Raw genomic sequence first — 25245 nt, 5'->3', positions numbered from 1 at the left:
CCGGTCCTAGCCCCCGCCTGTCTGCTTGTTTTCATTATACAAACCAGCAAGCATCTTCTAAGCGATGGTCAGCTTGAACACACAGGTTTCCATGGTATGGGTGGCCTGGATGTGTTGAGAAAAATGTTTGAGGTGGAATTGAGGTGGAAATTCAACTGCAATCACACGCGTAACGCAATATGTATCTGATTTCCATACTGTCCCGAACACTGGCTTGTTTTAACAGTGGAAGCAATTCCAGGGCGTCTCTGGCAAGCGAACGCTCCTCACATCTCTCCAGACATGGAAAGAACGTAGGCCAGAGACCTGGGACATTTTTTCGGTTTGGCTTTGTCTGAGAGACCGAGCTCAAACCTTCATAGGGTCATGTCTGCTGTAAATCTCTACTCTTGACCGCAGTGGAACGTATGGTTTCAGAGTGGATTACCAATTTCAATAAATCAACCACATACTGTAAATGGAACCAGGTTTCTTGTCCAAACAGACTTACCATCTCTTTGATTTCAAAGTTCAGACACCTCATATTTATCGCCAAAGTGTATACTTTTGCCAAGATTGTGATGATATAGTTATAATTCAGACATCGCCATAGCGGGAAGCTAGTTTTGGGTCATGAAACTCCATACTGTACTTACAAGTCCAGCCATCTGACTCTCATGCTGGAGGTTCGCAGACTTGTTTGCCCGGTAGATTATTACCCCCGTAGATTACGGTCTCTCTGGCTACGCTCTCTCTGGCTACGGTCTCTCTGGCTACTCAGAAGCTACTCAGAATGGATCACTGTGGTATTTATGAGAAGCAGTGACAGCCGCACGCTTCAGAGTAAGAAGTATCCAGAATGTTCTGTTGATGGACTTTGGTAAAAGGTTGTTCTTTAAGACCCTGTGGCAGAATACTCATGTTGTTCATGTGCGGAGGGAGAGAGGGAGGGAGGGAGGGAGGGAGGGAGGGAGGGAGGGAGGGAGAGGGAGGGAGGGAGAGAGAGAGGGAGGGAGGGAGGGGGAGAGGGAGGGAGGGAGAGAGGGAGGGAGAGAGGGAGGGAGGGAGGGAGGGAGGGAGGGAGGGAGGGAGGGAGGGAGGGAGAGAGAGAGGGAGGGAGGGAGGGAGGGAGGGAGGGAGGGAGGGAGGGAGAGAGAGAGGGAGGGAGGGAGGGAGAGAGGGAGGGAGGGAGGGAGGGAGGGAGGGAGAAACGTGAAGGAGAGACAGTTGTCTTACATATGGAATCTTAAATTGATTAAATTGATTTGTTCGGCTTGATTCAAATGTTGGGGCATTCTTCTGTGGCATTATGGGAGATTGTATCCCACGAACAGTGAGAGTGTAGCAGACTGAATGTAATTGTAGCTAGCCCATAGCAGGCTCATGGTGCAGAGGTTATTCACAGCAGCTTTAATAGACTGAGGCATCTCTAACTCTTCGAGTTTGTGATCATGTAGATCAAACTGGAATCTTCTTCAGTGTTGTGGTTTCCTGGCAGCATGGAGGCAGACATGGAGGCGTGGCTCTGTCGTAGGTGGGCGGGGCCAGTGGCCGGTCCCCCTGAGCGGACACTAATTGGATCGGGGTTTTTCATGGCTTCCTGGCGGGGCTGCCGGACCAGTCGGTCAGTCAAGGGAGGCAGGTGTGTTACGGCTTCCACAGGAGAGTCTTCCCGACCCTGCAAAGGAACACGGTGACGCTGTGTGTTTTTGTTGAAAAGAGGAGTGTGATTAAGGGACTTCAAACAAGATTCCTGAAAGTGCTTTAGAAGAGTTTTTTTTGGTGGACATTTGAGACGTTTCTCTCCTGAAGAGGTGTGTAGAAATTACCGTACCAAAACATTAGTATTTTAGAATCATCTTAAACATTTACAGGGGTGTGTTTCTGTCATGTGTCTGTTAATATTACAGTACAACAATAGGGTACTGTATATGATGCATTGGTTTTCAGTCCCTCAATCACCATAATGTTAGGTTGTAGTTTAACTTGTATTATAGATTAGCCCAGCACATTGGAATGCAATATGATGTTCTCCATGCCTTGAGGTCTTGGTTCTGGTCAGACAGTTAGTATACGAGACAACAGCGAACAGAACAGCCAGGTGATCATGGTTATGGAAGTGTTAGAAGCTGCTTTAGATCATTCCCTTATCCCACACACAAACATATACACAAACCCCCTGCTAATAGGGGTCCTTTCCATCAATTCTTTACCAAAAATTTGATGAAGTGACACTCCCTTACATATTTTGGTGACAATGAACAGATATTTGTGTATACATGCAACATGCAGTGGAAAAGGTGTTTAATGTCATTGAGAATTGTTAGACATATGACAGGCATAACTTCCCTGGTTAAATAAATAAATAAATATGTGCATGTCATACACCAGCCTTTGTATACAGTATGTATTGAAGCTGTAACTGTATCATGGGGGTCCTGTAGCTCTCAGTACCTTAAAGCCTCATGTATACTGTGTAAAAGTCAGTAAAAGAGACAGATTTTTTGACAGTTGGTGATTCGGTTGTCATGGAAGCCAAGATAAACACAATTGACGAGAGCTACGAGCCGTAGCTTGTCTTATACAGTATAAACACAGCAGGCTTATAGTAAGACACTAATCCTGGGTCACATGATCAGGGTCTGACACCTTCCATTACCGTGGAAACCTGCTACCATCAGCATTGACAGTATATTACATTACATTATATTACATTACATTATATTACATTATATTATATTACATTACAGTACAGTACAGTCATTTAGCTGGCGCTTTTATCCAAAGCGACTTACAATAATTGCAATTAACGTGTATGCATTTAATGCGTAATACATGACAAACCCCCAGTATTGTCCAGAATATTTATTTATATTTATTTATTGGTTGTCTAAAGGTTGGCACATACATGTTATCACTACTCCTCTGACAAAAAACAATCATGAGGGATTAATTAAAAATTAGACGACACATTGCAGCCATTAATATTGAATTAGAGAATATAAAAGTCTATTACTGTACCTATCGCCTATAAGGACGAACACAGCGATGGTCCAATTTGAAGGAGTTTTTCCCAAACCGACAGATTAATAACCATATACGTTACATCTACATGAGTGTTGCTGTTCTGTAATCTCAATGTCTTCAGACGTTTACATCAGAAGAGGGTTTAATGCATATCATTACATAGAAGACATGGTCTACTTGCAAGTGATGAATATCATTCACGCAAAATATGAATAGGAAGGTCTGTGCATCTGCTTCTGATCAGACTCTCCCAAAACATCCAAATGGATGTTTATTCTTCTGTAGGCTTGATAGTTCTTGTACAAGCACTAACCCTGCTATACTATACAGAAGCATTATAAAACCAAAATAATGCTAATATTCTTACAGTAAAACAGTTAACCCAGCATGGCTATCAAAAGCCGTCATTACATATTTGAAATCAACTGTAAAGAGATCAGTGTTGACACTTTTTTTTGCAGGTATTCACTTTAATAGTATAATATTAAAGTAGTAATAGTCATAGTAAAGCCCGTTCACTTTCTTAGGGAAGCTTATGGTGAAGCCCAATTTCCATTACAGCAAGAACCTGTGGTCGAACCCAGGAAATGTATTCGACATTCGATCATCGTGAGGGAAATTAGATTTAATGTTTTTGTTTTCCACCCAGGGTGCAGTTGCAGGACAAACAGCCGAGTGCAGGGGTCAACCACAGGCCTTCCCTTAGGGCACTAGCATCCCATAATGCATTGCATGGCTGTTTGATGGGCACTAATGGCCTTACCAACTGAATTTGGAGTCACATTAGGTGTTTTCGGACGGCTTTCATTGAATTAGAGATATCCTTCTTCCTTTGGTACCAGCTGCTTCCTTCTGAAATTAGTTTTTGAGGACACAAAAAAGATTTAGCCCTGACGTTTTCCTTACCTCTTTGAAATGCATTCGTTTTGCCTTGATGTTTGCTTTTTAAAGAACCATTTTTGGTTCTGTATGTCCTTGTCAAGCAGTGTATCTACTGTATCTATCTATATACAGTACATATTACATATGTATATACGTATCTGTACTTTATATGCTACCACTTTTATTGAAGTGAACCAGGAATGCTGCATTCAGTGCAGGAATTGAAATGGAAGTCCTTTCTTTGAAAAGCAAGAACCTTCACAGTAGGCACTTGTGAGTAGAGGCATCGAGGGCGTCTCCTGACCACCGTGTCCAGCCGGGATTACTGTGCGTTAGCTAATCTGACCCCCTGGGTTGAAGCATGAGCAGGTTGGGTGGACTGGGACGGACTCCAGGCTGTGATGATATCTCTTTCCAAAAGTCCCTGTGTGTTGCCAGCTCCCCATATTATTTATAAACACCGACTCCAGGTGACTCTGGCGCAGATGTTGTGCGGTATGTAACACAGATGTGGTATCTGGCGTCCTAAACAGGTCTCTGAACGAGATGCCTTCTTCAGATCTTGTCACAGTTTCCGTCAATGACAAGACTGTGAAGAATGTGTGTCATCCACATTGGTCTAACTGTTAGTTTCGCAATATTTACTTGCATCTCCTACTGTGGTTGTTGTTGTGTTGTTGTTGTTGTTGTTGTTGTTTTGGGTTAAAAGCTCAGTACCACATGTTATCTAATAGACTGTCTAAGCTTTCTAGTGCAGAAAAATGCATTTACATCATTTTAGTGATTTCAGAAAATGTATTTGTGGCTTGTGAGGCAGTTTGGTTTTAATCAGTTGTTTTCACAATTATTACTCAGATAGTCCGATGGTTTCAGGCTCAAACGTGTGGCCTTATTAGAACCATTATTGGCTTGTTGAGGATTTGTAACAATGGCTCCTATGTCATAACTCACATCTTGCACAACCGTTGCATCATCAGTGTTTATTATCTGGGAGATCACAGATACAATTGCTGTTCACTTCTGTGAAAAGAATAGTTCTAAGCACATTACTACAGATGGTCAGGAACAAAGAAAGGAGAGGCCACTCAAACAGATTAGCGCTTGATCTGGCGCAGCTGAAGGGGACGTGGAGGGGAGGAAGACCAGAGAGGAGTGTGGGTATTATAATCCCAAAGTTATCAGACCTGTGAGTCGGCACGCAAATTACCCATCTGCCTCTGTCCAGGGCCTGTGGATTACGACACCTCCGTGTCATTGTCATAATTCCAGATTTAGAGGTGGAGATTAGGGCCTTTCACACAAACAACAATGCCCACACACCAGGCCAGCAGTCAGCCATATAATAGGCTGGACTGTACCACCCAGGAGACTGGACTGTACCACTCAGGAGACTGGACTGTACCACTCAGGAGACTGGACTGTACCACCCAGGAGACTGGACTGTACCACCCAGGAGACTGGACTGTACCACTCAGGAGACTGGACTGTACCACTCAGGAGACTGGACTGTACCACTCAGGAGACTGGACTGTACCACTCAGGAGACTGGACTGTACCACCCAGGAGACTGGACTGTACCACTCAGGAGACTGGACTGTACCACTCAGGAGACTGGACTGTACCACCCAGGAGACTGGACTGTACCACTCAGGAGACTGGACTGTACCACCCAGGAGACTGGACTGTACCACTCAGGAGACTGGACTGTACCACCCAGGAGACTGGACTGTACCACTCAGGAGACTGGACTGTACCACTCAGGAGACTGGACTGTACCACCCAGGAGACTGGACTGTACCACTCAGGAGACCGGACTGTACCACTCAGGAGACTGGACTGTACCACTCAGGAGACTGGACTGTACCACCCAGGAGACTGGACTGTACCACTCAGGAGACTGGACTGTACCACTCAGGAGACTGGACTGTACCACCCAGGAGACTGGACTGTACCACTCAGGAGACTGGACTGTACCACTCAGGAGACTGGACTGTACCACCCAGGAGACTGGACTGTACCACTCAGGAGACTGGACTGTACCACCCAGGAGACTGGACTGTACCACTCAGGAGACTGGACTGTACCACTCAGGAGACTGGACTGTACCACTCAGGAGACCGGACTGTACCACTCAGGAGACTGGACTGTACCACTCAGGAGACTGGACTGTACCACCCAGGAGACTGGACTGTACCACTCAGGAGACTGGACTGTACCACTCAGGAGACTGGACTGTACCACCCAGGAGACTGGACTGTACCACTCAGGAGACTGGACTGTACCACCCAGGAGACTGGACTGTACCACTCAGGAGACTGGACTGTACCACTCAGGAGACTGGACTGTACCACTCAGGAGACTGGACTGTACCACCCAGGAGACTGGACTGTACCACTCAGGAGACTGGACTGTACCACTCAGGAGACTGGACTGTACCACTCAGGAGACTGGACTGTACCACTCAGTAGACTGGACTGTACCACCCAGGAGACTGGACTGTACCACCCAGGAGACTGGACTGTACCACTCAGGAGACTGGACTGTACCACTCAGGAGACTGGACTGTACCACCCAGGAGACTGGACTGTACCACCCAGGAGACTGGACTGTACCACTCAGGAGACTGGACTGTACCACTCAGGAGACTGGACTGTACCACTCAGGAGACTGGACTGTACCACCCAGGAGAGTGGACTGTACCACTCAGGAGACTGGACTGTACCACCCAGGAGACTGGACTGTACCACCCAGGAGACTGGACTGTACCACTCAGGAGACTGGACTGTACCACCCAGGAGACTGGACTGTACCACTCAGGAGACTGGACTGTACCACCCAGGAGAGTGGACTGTACCACCCAGGAAAGCAAAGACTGTCCTTTCTTACTAGCATGGATTCTGTAGTAGAGTTTCCAGTCATTGCCTGGATTGGGATCCTGGTTGCATAATCTCTTCCTCCAGACATCGAGGCATTGGTAAATCCCCGTGGTAATCCTTATTATGGGTAATTTACTCCATGTTTGTTTGCTTTGAAACAAATAATACATGCTGGTTATGAAGATTTAACCTCCTGATTGACCTTTAAACCGGTGTTTTGGCCTGAGTTTTCTTTTAAGAATAGACCAGGACCAATGATCGATATAAAGAAAGATAAAAATGTATTTTGGCACATAATCTGAACATAAAATAGCCTACAGTTATTACACCTTTTCTATAATCATTATAGTAGTTCCAACGTGATTGTATTTCTTTCTAAAATTATTCACTTGTCACTCGCACAGAAAGCAAAGTTTAAAATTGTATTTTATCTGAGGTAATCAATCAAAACAAACTTGTATGCCAATTATTCAAGCTGTGACACGCTTCTGCACACATGACTCACAGCTTCCAGAAAACTGCATGAAGTCTAGTAAACCCCCTCAAGACTTGTGAAGCCATGTTTCTACCCGTCACTCCGGGCTCTGAGGGAGGCGGAGAAGACGAGGGGGCTTACAGTAAGTGGGTTATCTCCCGCCAGACCTCCCCTTTACTCTAGAAACTGACCAGGAATTTCAGGAATTACAAGGAGTTGGGAAATGGTCTTCACTGGAATCCCAGTTATTCGACCACACTGGCCGCCCCACGGATTAATCAAATATTTCGAGGGCTCCTTGGACACGATGAATTAATCTTTTATTATCCTTCCCGGCGTGGGGGGATACAGAGATTAAAAGAAAATATCGTGCAGGTGTTCTTTCTGCAGAGGGGGCTGTCATTTTAATAATTTTATGGAGGCATCGAAATATGAAGTGTAGAGTTTAGGAAAGAGTATTACCTGGGGGCGGCTGTAGCTCAGTTGGTAGAGCGGGTTGTTCAGTGATCGAAGGGTCAGTGGTTCGAATCCCAGCTCCGACTGTCCACATGTCGAAGTGTCCTTGAGCAAGACACCTAACCCCAAATTGCTCCCAATGAGCAGGTTAGCACCTTGCATGGCAGCTACCGCCATTAATGTGTGTGTGAATGGGTGAATGAGAGGCCATTGTAAAGCGCTTTGAGCGCCGCTAAGGTGGAAAAGCGCTATATAAGTGCAGTCCATTTACCGTAATTCCAACCGGATCATGATTACCATTGGTCCAGTTTTGGGATATTCACCTCAGGTTCTGAGTATCCTGTTGAGTCACACGCTGTGCTGTTGATGCCGAGAACAAGTCCATAAATCAACAGATAGATTTTACAATGGGAACTTCCTCGCTTGCTCCAAATCAAGGACATCGGGTTTCAATTATGACAGATTTCCAACTTGCTCTGACTACTCTAGTTACTGTATATGTGTGAGTAACGGTTTTAAAGAGTTTCACAACACCTTTACTCCTCTTTTTGGCTCAAATTGGTGGTGGCGTGGGTGGCTGTATAGCTCAGGGGGTAGAGTGGGTCGTCCAATGCCCGTAGGGTCGGCGGTTCGAATCCCGGCTCCTCCTGTCCGCATGTCGAAGTGTCCTTGGGCGAAGACACTGAACCACAAATTGCTCCCAATGAGCAGGTTAGCACCTTGCATGGCAGCTACCGCCATTGGTGTGTGAATGGGTGAATGAGAGGCCTTCATTGTAAAGCGCTCTGGATAAAAGCGCTATATAAGTGCAGTCCATTCACCATGATGCGAGTCAGGTGCTATTTTGGCTTTGCAGTACGACTAGTGACACTGACTGCTCTCATTCAGCTAAAACGATTCCCATTGAAACCATACCTGTGAGGACCTGGGACTCAGTATTTCTGGGTATTGTAGTTGGTGAACGTTGAGGAGATGAGTCAGCCACACAGCGTGTTGGCAGCGACCTTCACCGCCTGTCAACTCTCTGTGTCAATTTCAATGCCGGACACCGGCCGCTTCAAAGCCTTTCATAGGTCATTCAGAAGTGACGGTGGACATCAAACCATCCAGCTCTACAGGAAAAGAGCTTAGTGCAAAATACCAGTCCCTTTCATTCCCACACAGTAAAGGCCATGGTCTCAAAGGCCCATGATAATGACGAGGAACTGAGTCGGGTGTCATACCCTATCAGACGTGTGCAGTGATGAGTGACTGCACACGATGGCTCCTCACGTGCCTGACTCAACGTCTTGACTACGTTCGACGACATCGATTAGAATGTTCCGTATTGAGACTAAACCCATGTATGTTAAATGACATACTATCCTAATAAAATCGCATCTGCTTAATACCTCGCGGTCGAGCTCGGATCAACAACTTGTCTCGTCTGCTCACGCGTGAGACGGCCCACACCGGAGCCGGTCGCTACCTTGCCAACTACGTCATTCGTGTCTTTGTTGCTCGCTGTGGTTTTGCTTAGTGTGTGCAGCGATATTCCTCAGACACTAGCTGCTATTGTTCTAGGTGTAAACGCACAGTGCTTTGCCTAGGCAACCCTCCTCCCCTCCTCCCCTCCCTGAGGGTAGTGAGGGAGCAGCTGTAGAGGAGGAGGAGGAGGAGGAGGAGGGGGAGGAGGAGGGGGAGGAGGAGGAGGCCAGCGCTGGGAGGAGAGATAGCGTTTCACGCTGTGCATTCCTACAATCACACAAGCGCTTCACACCCCCCTCCCTCCTCTCCCCCTCCCTCCTAAGAACTCTGTTCCTTTCTCTCTTTTATGATCATACCTTTCGCCCTCCCTGAATACGCTGGGCGTGTGTGTGTGTGCGCGCGTGTGTGTGTGCGCATGGGCGTGTGTGTGTGTGTCGGAGCAGAAAGACCCGGTGGCTCAGTTGCCTTCCACCGGCGGAGTTGTTGAGGAGCTCGTTCCAGAAGGATCTGTTTACATTCGCTCCCCCTGGTTTCCAGCTTAGACCGCAGCCTGGTTTAGCGATACTGAAGGAGTGTCCTCCTCTAATGTACCGAAGGAGTTTCCTCCGCTAATGTACTGGCCGAAGGTCTGGCTGGAGAGCGTGCTCGCTGGGTGGGTGTGCCCGAAGACCATGTCCGCTCTGGGCCGGACTAAGGACAGGTCCTGGGGGGTCACCCCGCAGCCGGACATGGAGGTGGCCTCGCTCAAGAGCCTATGGGACGAGAGGAGGCTCCCGAACGGACTCAACCGCAGGTTGACCCGCTGGTTCGGTGAGTCACATGGAGGAAGTTGGACAGATGTGACACCCGGTGATATCAGTGTTATCTATAAAGAAAAGAGAAAGATTTTAACTTTTTTTTATGTACAAGTACTTATAATGTCTTTTTATGTATAAGTACCGGATAATATCTGCTTTTAGTCTACTTAGACGTTTTGATTGAGCTCTTTGTAACCTGGCGCTACTTGCTAGCTATGCTATAGCTATCCTGATTACCTCAGCTGCTCCAACTGAACCTCTTGTATGATGGGCTTTTTTGAATGAAACAGCGCCCATGTTAAAACCGCTGCCTCGTAAAGATCCTTTGAAAAGAACCCCGCGGTTATATTACCGATGTGGGATTTACTGTGAGAGTTTTCCTGACGCAGTCCATAAGAATATTGCTGTTATCAGCATGTGAAGCTCAAGAGACACTGAGAGACACGACTGCAGCGCTGGGGAGACCTACAACGTCTCCACCAACTGTTTAGTCTGTCTGTACCGCTCACGTCTGTGAGCGCCTGCTTGTGTTTGGGTGTGTTTGTTTTGGGTTGGGAGACACACGGTAGTGCGCTGACCAGATGTGTTCCCCGTCTGTCAGGAGAGCGCTTGGTTCTCAGCTGTGCGGCGGGGGTACGCTGAGGGTTTACACGAACCGCAAACCACTGTTTATGAGCCGGCCCCTATGTTTCTGCTGCGGGGGCCCAGGGGCCTTTGAAAAGGCTTGGAGGTGCTTTATAAGCGTGACGCCCCCCCTGGTGAGGGGACCATTCACCATAAGAGTTTGTTTATCCTCCCCATGGTCCCCAGTCTGAGTGGGTTTATAGAAGTCACATTTCTGTTTATATATGTGTGTGATTTATAAACGGTAGTTCACAATGTCATCGCCGCACGCCCGAGTCGGAGTGTGCGTTCGGAAAGGACCGCGCTCGAATTGACAGTGTGTTTGAATATACGCAATGTTAATTACGCTCTCTTGTCTTGTGTATGGAAATGAATCTACTAGTTATTTAGGTTGTCGTTTGTGTAGCAAATGGTTTCTGTTGAAGTGTCACCGAAGTGTGTGTGTGTGTGTGTGTGTGTGTGTGTGTGGGTGTGTGTGTGTGCACATTTAAAATAATACAGCACTGTAAGTTGTTCTCAAAGTACATCTGTTTAAAGTACATGTGAGCTTCCTTCACTTCTTTGAATACCAGCGTGGTTCCTAGTTGGCAGGAGTTCAACCAACGGATGTGTGTGTGTGCGTGTGTGCGTGTGTGTGTGTGTGTGTGTGGGTGAAAGTCCAGCCAAGCCTCTAAGGAGACTGGTTGGCTGGAGGCAGTGTTGCAGTTTGAAAATGTTTTCTTTCAAAGCGCGGCTTGGGAGAATGCGCCGGAAAAAGGGCATTGTCTGGCTCTTTCTACAAGGCCTGACCTTCGACCTGGGGTTCACAGGTCAATTACCTTTAATCGGGAGAGGGAAAGAGAGCTAATTGTTTACTTATTATACACGTTGCTCTCAACTCCTGAAAGAATACATTCTTTTTGTATGACTCGTTATTGTGTATTGGTTAGTGTGGAGAGACAGTCAGGTTGTGTGTAATGTTTGAATGTTTCTCTCTAAATGTCCGTTCTCTTTGGCAGGCGGTCTCTCAGGCTCTGTCCTGTACAAACATGTCCTGAAACCCTCCCAAGACTGGTTGGTCGGTACGTCAACATGCGTTTGGTAGCATGAAGCTCAATCAAGCTTGATTTCAAATCAACGACGAATCAGCGTCTCTTTCCTCCTGATCTGTCCCTACACATTTAAATCATCTCTCTTCCTACCTTGTGATTTGGCATGCAGGTGCACAACAAACAATGCTAATCATGTCGATGAGCGATTATTGTGCCGGGTTGAATCTTCACTTTATCCATCAATGACGCTTCCGAGATGGGGGCGGAGCCTATTGTTCTGTTTTGCAAACGAGATGCAGATCGACCACATTCCACAGCGCTCGTGTGAATACTGCAGGTGTCCTTATAGTTAATGGGTGCATTGACACCCATGTAATTGAGCAGTAATGCTAACCTGGATCATCATAACAATGGTGAGAACCGCACATGGACAGGGAAGTACAGTAACCTACTTAACGTACATGTTAAGCTCATAAAAGCGTCGGTCCGTGATGCTTCGTGAGTGAGAATGCTTTGAGATTCAGCTCGTCAACTCTCTTGTTTGTCAAGATACCAGTGAGCTCACAGAAAACCAGCGAAGTTCAGACATTTCTTATTTGTCTTGGAAATAAATATCGCTCAAACTATGCTACTCGTCCCAAATCATACATGAATACTGTGGCCATGTCCCTGGTGGCGGTTGATTTGCTCGCTGATGACGGCTTAGAAAATGTTCTGTTAGAATCTGCTCACAGCCCTGTAACATGTAAGGACTTATCTGAATTGCAAATGGCGGATGATGTTATTTTCATGCCTTGTTTTCAGGAGTCACATCCCGTTTCCTCTTCACTCATTTTGGGGTTAACGTGCTGTTGCATGCTGGTCCGAAAAACAGTGAAACCCATTAATTTCTGACCCTTGTTAACAGCTGTGGAAGGTCTTAATGCGTGCTGTTTTGGTGGTGCTACTGTATGTTCGTTTGTTTTTGGCCTGTCTGTGGTGTCTAATGAGCTTCCTAGTGTCCGAGCTTACATCGTGTATAGTATGTTGATTTAAAGGGGCATGGTCACGCTTGTTTCAGGAAATATTATTTGGATTTGGATGCTTAAATTCTGTGTCGGCCTTTTAAAATCACCTCAGAGTATCGGTTTCTCCACACGGAATCACATAAAAACTTCAAAGGCCAAACCGTCCAGTGACGGTTTACGGTACGGTTTACGGTATTTCACGTTATACGGCATTTCACCTCCCCAACACACATAAAAAAAACAAGTATTTTACTTTGAAGGAACTACAGTGCAACACATGATGGAAAATACACACTATTGTAATTAAACTCAGTTTATTAATAGCAAGCTAATATTAAATTACAAAATTAACAGTTGCAAACAACTTGAAATGTGAAGTTTCAGCAGCGCATTATTGTGTAATACCGTAAACGTAATAGCGTAAACACAGGGAATGTCACGGTTCTAATACCGTGGACGTTTTATACCGCGGTTCACGGTTTGACGGTATACCGTCTCATCCCTACCAGTGACGCTGGTATTTCCCAAACAGAAGTGATTTTAAAGAGACATACACACAGAATTAAAGCATTTAATCCAAATAATATCAACTGCAACATGTGTGACTTTGCTCCTTTAATGTGTTAGATCATGACAGATTTATTGATTGATTGATTGATTGATTGATTGATTTTATTTTTAAGACAGGGACAAGGTACAGTAGACATTTACCCTATAGAATAGGGAGAGATGCACTGTACAAGGTTATAGCTAAACAGCTAATTTCCACCCGCAGTCCCTGGGCAAATAAATATACAGTCTTAAAATAGTGGGGCAAATAGTACACAGTAGGAGAGTTACATACATAGAAGGAATACAAAAAAGTTATATAGCATAGATTTCACTCATCCCTCTATACCCTCATCCCAACCTCCCCAGACCCTTAAAAAACAAACCCTAAGTACGGCCCCCATACATACGTGCCACACACACACACACACACACACACTTGACTACAGGTGCAACTACAGGTGCGACTACAGGTGCGCGCAGCTTTACAGATTGTTTTGTGGCTCTTTTTGATTTCCAGTCTTCTCTGTAAATCCTATTTGTTGGTTACTGATGCTTTCAAAGCACCATAATAGGGAAATGTTTGAAAATGTTGAGACTTATGGTCAAAACATGGCATTATATAGGGTTAGGGTCTCAGAAAGCACTTATTTTTTCATTTCATAATCATAATTTATTACTGTATATAACAAATTGATACAGTAACATTAAATCCTGTGAGGAGAACAAAGCAGATTGTTTCAATGCATGACATCATTCAAATGAGAATGACTGGAATTTTGTTTCCAAATACATTTCTATAGTCATTCATTTCCTTTTATTTAGATTAAAATTGTATTATTAGTTTATTTTCTTATGAAACGATAGTTACTAAGCAACAAGTCATACAAACACATCCTGTTTCTCAACTTCCCAGTGGATATGTTACCTAAATCAATGACCTCATCCAAAGTTTTATACATGTATTCCGTGTGTGAACAAAGCAGTCGTTAGTAATAGGTTTCCCTGTTTGCTTTGGCGTAGACATGTCTGAATGTACTTGTCAACACTTGGAATGCCTGATATAATCATAAGCTAATATACTATGCACGGACAGACCCTGACTGGCATTCAGACTGAGATGATCAGTTAGGGATGTGTGTGAGTTTAGCACCTAATGATCTTACCAGGACCTTGAGGTTTGACAACCACGTCATTTGAATGCATGATACTTCTGGTCAAAGCCTCACCTTGTCAAGTTAGGTGAGCATCTAGAAAACATGCTCAGATTTGGACGTGAAAATCCTTGAGTTGAAACTAGGGGAATTATTGGATTTTTCAGAGGAAGTGGAGTGTTTAAATTCACTCAGCTCAATATGATCTCACAGAGGTCCTTTGTGTAACACAAGGCAGACATTTTCACTAGTTCTTTGGGTTGTGGTTCAAAGGTTCAAAATACTCTTCGATAACATAATATCCATCCATCGATCAGTCAATGCAGGGTCACCAGGCGTGTGAATATTCATAGAGAAATGTAACATTTTAGCTATTGGCCTAAAGATAAAAATAAAGTGTTTAGTCACAGTCAATTAGTAATGTCAATTCGATTTTGACGAATGCTTTTGTGCAGAATTGTATTGGTTGATGACATGATAATTGGTAATGTTGACATGATTCAATTGCTCCAGGGTTGTTACAGTAATGAATGATCTTATCTGTCTTATCAAACATCTGTAGTTTAATCTGCAACTTTTAAACCATGGTTGATAGATTATCTTGATTAAGGTACCAGGATGAAACCCAACTGATGAGACACATCAGTCACCCTGTATTGATGCTCTCCTCTTCCTCTTCCTCTTCCTCTCTTCTCTTCTCTAATTCTCTTCCTCTCTCCTCTCCTCTCCTCTCCTCTCCTCTTCTCTTCTCTTCTCTTCTCTTCTCTTCTCTTCTCTTCTCTTCTCTTCTCTTCTCTTCTCTTCTCTTCTCTTCTCTTCTCTTCTTCTCTCCTTCCCCCAGAATCCCCCCGCTTATCCACCGCCTCCATCAGCAGTAATGAGCGGGCGCCGTCAGCCACGCCCTCCGACGGCTCGGACTTCCCCTCCGCCGGCCAGCGGCCCGTGAGCCTGGTGTCCACCCTCTCGTCCGGGTCGGTCTCGTCCCGGGACGACGGCGCCGCCGCCCCCAGCCCCGCCCCCTGCCCCGCCCCCGACGGAGAGGACATAGACCTGGACCTTGGTCCCCCGGACGGCGCCGGCGAGCGCGGTCAGAGACACACCGAGGACCTTTCTGCGGGAGGACCGGTCTCACGGGGCGGCGGCGCCTCATCCTCGCCGCCCGCCAACGGCCACCGCCACCCGCCCTCAGAACCCTACGCTGGCCACGCCATGGCGCCCAACCACCAGCTCACCTACGTGGACCGCGTGGTCATGGAGATCATCGAGACGGAGCGCATGTACGTGAAGGACCTGCGCATGATCGTGGAGGTAAACGTCCAAGTCTGGTTTCCTGAGGTCACTCACACCGTGTCTTAACTACACACGACGCGAGCGAGCGTCGGCGACAAAATGCGTTCCATTGCTTTGTTTTCTATTGTTATGTCCTAACTCAGGGGTGTCAAACTCAAATACACAGTGGGCCAAAATTTTAAACTTGAACAAAGTCGCGGGCCAACATTGAACAAATGAAAATTTTAATATGGACCCAAACAAGTTTTGCTTTAACATTGAATATGCACTTATCACTTTTGCTTTTGGTGCGCATCAATGGTGTGCACTAACATATGTGAATACGCCCTCAGACACAAGTGTTGGTGCTCCATCTGCTCAGTAGAGAAGCTTGTAAAACCCTGACTGTCCTACAGCAAGGCAGACAGACAGACAGACAGGCAGACAGGCAGGCAGACAGGCCGGCAAGAAGGCAGACAGGATTGAATGAACAGGAACAGAGCAAACACAGCAGCCGGCTACTGTAGGTCAACACAGGTGTCTCTATCACAGTGAGACGTTACATAATGTAAAGCTTCTGTTTTCTGCCTTTCTTTTCGCCATTTTTAAGAAGGGGTAACACGGTTACAGTTGTAGTATGAGATTGCTATGACTACTGTCACAGAAGAGAGGGCGTTTCTGGGTCCTGTCTTGATTGACGCGCCAAAACAACAGCAGAGCATTATGGGATTTGTAGTATTAGCGGTGAATGCGCTGTATTATACTGGCGGGCCAGCTCTAGTAGTCATTTGGTATTGCCTCGCGGGCCAAATATAATTACACTGCGGGCCAAATTTGGCCCGCAGGCCAGAGTTTGACACCCCTGTCCTAACTGGACGCGAGCGACGCAGCGCGAAGCGGCGCGACGTTTTAACTGCCTTTTTGACACTCGCCCTGTTCCTATTTTCCTCCTGTTGCTCGCGTTGACAGACGTTCGTTCTTTAACTTCAGTTGGGAATATAGACAAATGACGTAACAGAACAGGAAATTTAACGGTTTCAGTTAGGACAGCAAGCGTGCGATGTCGCGTTCTGTTGCTCGCGTCGCAAGCAGTTAGGACACGGTGTCACACTGAAGCCTAAAACGGCTCATGTCTCATGGCTCTTGGTTGCCATGGAATGGAATGCCTGGGTATTGTCTTTAGCTTCCATTCCATGACAACCAAGAGCCATGAGCCGTTTTATGAAGTATAAATTAGGTTTAACTCTGTTCACTGAGCACCCGAGAGTATGGTTAGGGTAAAGTAACTGAACGTCTCATGTAAACTGCAGTTACGGGTAAACCTCATGCAAATAACAACGGATGATTAGGGAGGAAATATACTGTATTTACACATGCAAGAACACAGTCACTGAAACAACATGTACAGTAGATTGTGTTATCTGAGATGGCAATGTGTGGCAGTGGCACTCGTCACACACACATACACACACACACACACACACACACACACACACACTCAGCCCAGCACAGCCTAGTCTCGCGATACCAGATAATTTGAGATCTCCGCCTACCGAACGTCTGGAGATTTCTATTTTATATTCTATTTTATATTTCTATTTTATATCTTTCTAGTCGCTAGAATGCCGGCGAGAATGTCCGGTAACAAGACTACGCCTGCTGCTTTGGATTGGCTCAAACCTGAACAAAGCCAACGATTGGTTCTATAATGCTGTTTTGTTTTTTTTTACTCTCAAATTGTCTCCACCCACTTTAAGCGGCGAAATCTGAATCAAAGTCCTCAGTCTCTTGTTTGTTTGTGAAGCGTTTAGAGACTGATTTGTGAGTCTAAAATAGACCAGCCCAGGCCAACCTCCCCCCGTTACCTTAATCCCAAACCCAGACACAAACAACAAGGCCAAAGAGAGGTCAACCTCAAGGACAAGCCTTTTAAAGAAATGTTTTGTCTGGAATGGCACAGAAAAATATAAATATTTTGTTGCATTTTCTTAAAACCTTTGGGAATAAGTTTATTTGGTCTTTGATTCATACTTTGAATATAAATCTCTTCGGTAGTTAGGCCTCACGTTACGTTGAATCCTCAATCTCACAGGAACTTGAGTAACCGCAAAAGAGCTTCGCCGGAGGGCTGCTAATCCCGTTAGAGTGGTCAGATCAGGTTAGCGCCAGGAGATTATCCGCTCTATTATCTGTACGGGCGTGAGCGCGGGTCTTCGTGTGTGAAGGCTTGCTCAGACCGTGACGAGCCTCAAGCCTCATTAGCCAGTAGAGCTCATGTATTCAACCGACTCAGTCATCTGAACACATTTACAATACTTTCATTTACGCTTTCGTACATTGGAGGGATAGGATCGCATGCTTTGTAGGTGCGCCGTCTTCAGGCCCGCGATGTCAGTGACTATTATTAACCCTTAAAGACTTAAGACATCCTTCGCTATGGGATCATCTGGTTTAAGTAACAATGGGGGGTGATTGTGGAGTGTAGTCCTGGTCCAGGAGCTGACAAGTCAGGGGTTTTCAAACCACAGTCAGGATTATGCACACTTACAATTCAATCCAAATAAATAAAAAAATAGTCCTAATGAAAATGACTATCTGCTGATATTTATGTGGAATGAGAACAGTTCATGTGAATTAATTCAGATATGCAAAAAGCCACCAGAGAATGATTGCTGTACAGTTTATGATGCATGGGGATATGGTTGGACACACACACACACACACACACACACACACACACACACACACACACTGCTTGCGTAGTGTTGTTGCAGGTGTCCTAACTACCACCCACTGCTGTATATACCTCACAAGTCTTCAGAACGAGGCGTGGCTGCCGCTCCTGTAGGTGTGTGTAGTTATTCCAGACCATCTGTGGTCTGATGATCACAGAGAACTTCTCAAGTATTATTTGCTATTTTGTTTTACTGGTTTGGCAACTGGCACAAGGTCTTGCTCTAAAACCATGTATTACTGGCTATAGATGAAGGCATCTTATTTATATATAATATTTATTTATATTTGATACTAAGGACACTTTGCCTTTTCCGTTCTTCTGACAAGTCTACTTGGAGAGTAGAGAAATCATCGACCATCCAATATTAAATGTTTTATAGTTTGTAGAAAGTAGCAAATGGCTACCTTGCTGCAAGCGGACATGTTTAACATGTAGACATCACTTGCCAAGAGCAAGATCCCACTCAGATAATTGCGTTATTGCGTAATTGCAGATAGTTGCGTTACAAGATCTCATCATTACACGCTATTGTTGATCTTCAGGGACCCTTTTACAAGACATGTTGCATTTGCAAAACAATTGATCCACAGAATAGCCAGGATTGTTAACTCTAAGATTACAGATTAGGACCTACTGTAGCAGCAAGACAATTAGGACTCATAATTGCCCTCACTGTCAACCAGACATTCATCAAGAGGTCATAAAAAAATTAACTGCAAGAATAATTTCCTCTGTCTGCTCTGGTTTTGGGGAAAAGTTGAGTACCGGTGTAGAGTCAGTGTGTGTGTGTGTGTGTGTGTGTGTGTGGGTGGGGGGGTGTAGAGTCAGTGTGTGTGTGTGGGGGGGGTGTAGAGTCAGTGTGTGTGTGCGTGGGGGGGGGGGGGGGGGGGGGGTGTAGAGTCAGTGTGTGTGTGTGTGTGTGGGGGGGGGGGGGGGGTAGAGTCAGTGTGTGTGTGTGTGTGTGTGTGTGTGGGGGGAGGGTGTAGAGTCAGTGTGTGTGTGAGTGTGTGTGTGGGGGGGGGGTGTAGAGTCAGTGTGTGTGTGTGTGTGGGGGGGGGGGGTGTAGAGTCAGTGTGTGTGTGTGTGTGTGTGTGTGTGGGGGGGGGGTGTAGAGTCAGTGTGTGTGTGAGTGTGTGTGTGGGGGGGGGGGGGTGTAGAGTCAGTGTGTGTGGGGGGGGGGGGGGGGTGTAGAGTCAGTGTGTGTGTGTGTGGGGGGGGGGGGGGGGTGTAGAGTCAGTGTGTGTGTGTGTGTGTGTGTGTGTGGGGGGGGGGGGGTGTAGAGTCAGTGTGTGTGTGAGTGTGTGAGTGGGGGGGGGGTGTAGAGTCAGTGTGTGTGTGTGTGTGTGTGTGGGGGGGGGGTGTAGAGTCAGTGTGTGTGTGTGTGTGTGTGGGGAGGGGGGGGGGGTCATGGGGGGGTATGAGCCTTGTTAATGAGTCTGATGGCCGTGGGAAAGAAGCTGTGTTTGTGGCGTGTGGACCCGGTCCAGTCTCCTGATTGGGTCAAAGAGACCAGGATGTGAGGGGTCAGGCACGATCTCATTGGCCGGCTTTAGGGTCCTGGAGGCGGGCCGGTCTCAATTCCGCCGTCTCTTCTCCTTCAGTTACACATTTCACTTTTTTTTGGGAGCAGAGTGGAGGCCGGATGCCCGGTTTTTATTTGAACAATCTCATAAATGTAAAATGATACACCGTATGCCGGTTTCGCACGGTCCAATCGATTTTCCCCGCCAAACGTGGAAATGGAATAGTGAACGCACGCCCTCGGTCAAGAACATTTTCAAAATTGGAAAATGGAAAGCTGCTCCACGAAATACCGTGAGACACAATTTCACGCTCTGCTTAGGGAATGTTTATTTTTTTTGTTGAAGCAGAAAGATGTTAAAGGAACATAAATTTTACCACGCTGGCTTTCGGCCATGTCGCTTCTTGGCGTGTGCTTATATATCTTGTATCTCCAACACAGTTATCAATTTACAGATTATTAGCAGATTCTAGTACCTTAGTTTTCATTCGTTGGAATTTGATAAACTTCACGTCTATGTTTCTCTTGATGAAACTATAGTTGAGTTGTGATTTGTACCCATGGTGAAGGATCTGAGTCAGTCATCAGTTCTAGACACAGTTCTCTACCCACAAACCCCTTCTCTACCCACAAACCCCTTCTCCCACAAACCCCGGCTGCGTTCCGAATCGCATACTTCTACTTCTTACTACCAGTACCTACTACAGCTGCCCTTAGAAAGTACGTACTTTGCAAGCAGTAGGCATCCAATTGGGACATACTACCTTGTCATAACATTGCGCCTTGAAATTTGCCCACATCCGTCGCTGTCCATAACGCGACATTCATCTACAGCTGTCACGACTCGCACATGTGACGCACATTTCCGCTGCGCACAGGATTGTGGGTCAGAATAGCCAGAAAAGCCTGCTGGCTTGCATACTGCAAAATACGACCGGATGTAGTAGGACATCCTGGTATTTTTGCCATACTGCATGTGGCATACTATGTATTGGGACATACTACATCCTGTTTTGGCATACTATATAGTAGGGTAGTATGCGATTGGGAACGCAGCCCCCTTCTCTACCCACAAACCCCTTCTCTACCCACAAATCCCACCCAGTCATCCATTTCTCTAGGATCACCCAGATGCACCTCAGCTCAGACCTACAGTACATACGTGTGTACCTACCTGCGTATATCAATGTCGGGGGCGGCTGTAGCTCAGTTGGTAGAGCGGGTCGTTCAATGATCGAAGGGTCAGTGGTTCGAATCCCAGCTCCGACTGTCCACATGTCGAAGTGTCCTTGAGCAAGACACCTAACCCCAAATTGCTCCCAATGAGCAGGTTAGCACCTTGCATGGCAGCTGCCACCATTGGTGTGTGAGTGTGTGTGTGAATGGGTGAATGAGAGGCCATTGTAAAGCGCTTTGAGTGCCGCTAAGGTGGAAAAGCGCTATATAAGTGCAGTCCATTTACCATTTATGCAGTGTGCATGAACACAGTACTGTACACAGACATGCATATTCTACCTGAGAGCCAGGGAGGACAGTGAACATCATTAAGCATCACTGTCATCAAGCCTGGACGCCGTCTCTCTGTCTGTAGCCCACATGTGGCCCAGAGGTGTGATGGAGAGACCAGGCCGGCTGTGCGTCTCTCTCTCACGGCCTCCAGATTGATCCAGCATGTGTGAGAGAGGAAGAGTGGATGAGACCGATCGGGCCCGAGGAGCTCACATCATCACCTTCACATTCCAGGAAGAGTCTGGATTAAAGGTGTTAATGGAACCAGCGACCCCCGACCTCCGCGTCCCAGCGGAGAGGAGGTGCGTCTGTCGGGCGGAGGGAGAATAGGACGTCTTAGAGATTGATTATTATAGAGGACATGACAGAAACACAGCCTGTACATTCATGGAGTTTAAGTCTCTAGATGTTTGCACTTCTTCTTGGAATTGTTTTTAATTGATTTGATTGTTTTTAATTGATTTTGTATGCATTTGTTTGTGTCTATTGCTCGCGCTCGAAGTAGGGTTGTAAATTTCAAGGAATTTCATTAAGGGATAACTATTAACCTTAACAAACGATATTTGATTAATTGATAAGAACGTCCCGCGCTGGACTGCGCTTTGCTCGCTTCATTTTTGTGTCTTTCTTCCGCAATTTCCCGGCATCCCAATTAGCCCTCACTACGTGGCGTGGCGCCCTCATGTGCAGTCAGACCTTGGGGGGGTGGGAGGGTGGGGTGGGGGGGTGGGGGGGTGTATTACATGTTGATCAGTCTGGGTGGGAGGGTGGGGGGGGGGGTCAGTCTGGAATGTTTGTGTCAGTTCTGTGACGGTGTGACGTGGTATTCCTGCAATGCAAGATGGATGTTTCTGGGAATGGAGCTCAACTGAGAACAGACTGACTCAACCCTGAACCAGCCTAAAGCCCGGGGGTCTGATGAGCTGATAATAGCTTGGACCACATTCCACTGGATATAATCTGCCGTGCCCAACCACAGCCAGGCTGGTGCTCGTTTGTGTGACTGTGTTTGTGTGACTGTGTTTGTGTGCCTGTGTTTGTGTGCCTGTGTTTGTGTGACTGTGTGACTGTGTTTGTGTGCCTGTGTTTGTGTGACTGTGTCTGTGTGCCTGTGTTTGTGTGACTGTGTTTGTGTGACTGTGTTTGTGTGACTGTGTTTGTGTGACTGTGTCTGTGTGACTGTGTTTGTGTGACTGTGTGACTGTGTTTGTGTGACTGTGTTTGTGTGACTGTGTTTGTGTGCCTGTGTTTGTGTGACTGTGTTTGTGTGACTGTGTGACTGTGTTTGTGTGCCTGTGTTTGTGTGACTGTGTGTGTGTGACTGTGTGCCTGTGTTTGTGTGACTGTGTTTGTGTGCCTGTGTCTGTGTGACTGTGTGTGTGTGACTGTGTCTGTGTGCCTGTGTTTGTGTGCCTGTGTTTGTGTGACTTTGTTTGAGGAAGCTGTTGGAGTTGTGTAGTGTTGCAGTTGCGTAGCGTCCTGTACGTCCAGTGTGTGTGTGTGAGTGTGCGTGTGTGTGTGGGAGCGTGTGTGTGTGTGAGCGTGTGTGTGTTTGTGTGAGCGTGTGTGTGTGTGTGTGAGCATGTGTGTGTGAGCGTGTGTGTGTGTGTGTGAGCGTGTGTGTGTGTGTGAGCGTGTGTGTGTGTGTGAGCGTGTGTGTGTGTGTGAGCGTGTGTGTGTGTGTGTGTGTGAGTGTGTGTGTGTAACATCACTTTAAACAAAGGATTATGGTCTTCTGTTTGTGTGTCTTCCTGTTTATGTGTTATTTCACCCTATTTGACCAGACCTTCAATAAAACTTCACAAGTACAAATAAAGTTTTGAAATGAAAGACAGTGACCAGACCTGTTTTGGGCAGTGATGTGATACCATATGTTTAATCATAACTGCTAAAAATGATTCTACAACACTTCTCAAATTCCTCATTTCCTACGGTCAATTCTTTGTTCACCTGACAGGGTCCTTCACCCTTCTTGGCCATGTCTAAATGAAAGAGAACATCACATTTATTTGATCTTTGATTCATTGTGAGATTTGAAATATAATTTGGATTAGTCCCAGTTTAGGGCCCGCCTAAGACAGTATAATAAACCATAGGTCGGACTTAATATATATGCTTACGCAGCTGCATATGAGGCCATGTCTACACTGTACTGAACATTAACTCATGGCTGACTCAAGCCCTGGTTGATTTTTTATTTCTCTTCTCTTTAATTCTCATCTTTTCTCACGATACGTCATGAGTGGAGTGGTGGTATTAACAGTTTCCATCAATGGACCGAGTCCCTGAGCACTCAGTCAGACAGAAACTAGACCTAGCGTACAGTACCAAGACCTAGCGTACAGTACCAAGACCTAGTGTACAGTACCAAGACCTAGCATACAGTACCAAGACCTAGTGTACAGTACCAAGACCTAGCGTACAGTACCAAGACCTAGTGTACAGTACCAAGACCTAGCGTACAGTACCAAGACCTAGCGTACAGTACCAAGACCTAGTGTACAGTACCAAGACCTAGCGTACAGTACCAAGACCTAGCGTACAGTACCAAGACCTAGTGTACAGTACCAAGACCTAGCGTACAGTACCAAGACCTAGCGTACAGTACCAAGACCTAGCGTACAGTACGTCACTGGAGGCTTTTATGGGCTCTGGAAGAAAACAATGACGCAATCCAGACTACAGCATGGTGGAGGAGGGATGGGGGAGGGAGGGATGGAGGAGGGAGGGATGGTGGAGGGAGGGAGGGATGGTGGAGGGAGGGATGATGGAGGGAGGGAGGGATGGTGGAGGGAGGGATGGAGGAGGGAGGGATGATAGAGGGAGGGATGGTGGAGGGAGGGATGGAGGAGGGAGGGATGGTGGAGGGAGGGATGATGGAGGGAGGGGAGGGAGGGAGGGATGGTAAAGGGAGGAATGATGGAGGGAGGGATGGTGGAGGGAGGGATGGAGGAGAGAGGGATGATGGAGGGAGGGATGGTAGAGGGAGGGATGGAGGAGAGAGGGATGATGGAGGGAGGGATGGTAGAGGGAGGGATGGAGGAGAGAGGGATGATGGAGGGAGGGATGGTAGAGGGAGGGATGGTGGAGGAGGGATGGATGGAGGGAGGGATGGTGGAGGGAGGGATGGTGGAGGAGGGATGGATGGAGGGAGGGATGGTGGAGGAGGGATGGATGGAGGGAGGGAGGGATGGGGGAGGGAGGGAGGGATGGTGGATGGAGGGATGGAGGAGGGAGGGATGGTAGAGGGAGGGATGGTGGCCGGGGTGATTGGTCTGTCCACATCTGCCCTCTTCTGGACAACAAGCAAACTCTCTCACAGATAAACTACTCCAGCTGCAATCTTAAAATATGGTCTCCGGGACATAGATTAACCTGAACTACAACTAACACGTAGTGTATACTAGAATATTATTATTATTATTATTACAATTATTATTATTATTACTATTATTATTGTTGTTGTTGTTGTTGTTGTTATTACTATCATTATTATTATTACTATTATTAATATAACTATTAAAGTATTATTGTTATTAAAACTGATGGATACTTCTGACACAGACACATGCAGTGATTCAACTCACAGTCAAGTCACGTTGGTTACACCCTCTATACCTCTAAACGGGTGCGTGGGTGAGATCACACCCTCTACGCCTCTAAACGGGTGCGTGGGTGAGATTACACCCTCTATACCTCTAAACGGGTGCATGGGTGAGATTACACCCTCTATACCTCTAAACGGGTGCATGGGTGAGATTACACCCTCTATACCTCTAAACGGGTGCGTGGGTGAGATTACACCCTCTATACCTCTAAACGGGTGCATGGGTGAGATCACTGTGAGATTATAATGAGTTTAAGAGATGCTATACTACAACCTG

At 46.4% G+C, this 25245-nt stretch overlaps 1 protein-coding gene across 1 annotated transcript in view; it reads left to right on the top strand.

Moving 5' to 3' along the window:
* Positions 1-25245, top strand: part of LOC311310339 (pleckstrin homology domain-containing family G member 3-like) — a 64027-nt gene that overhangs the window by 18155 nt on the left and 20627 nt on the right. Inside the window, exon 3 of the mRNA XM_084439790.1 lies at positions 15166-15632. Within this exon, the coding sequence (XP_084295916.1) occupies positions 15166-15632 (467 nt within the window). The remainder of the gene's footprint in view (positions 1-15165; positions 15633-25245) is intronic.

Source organism: Borostomias antarcticus (assembly GCF_949987555.1).
Source record: "Borostomias antarcticus genome assembly, chromosome: 6".
NCBI classification, from domain to species: Eukaryota; Metazoa; Chordata; class Actinopteri; order Stomiiformes; family Stomiidae; genus Borostomias; species Borostomias antarcticus.
Note: the sequence above shows the minus strand (reverse complement) of the source record. Positions and strands in the feature narration are given on the sequence as shown.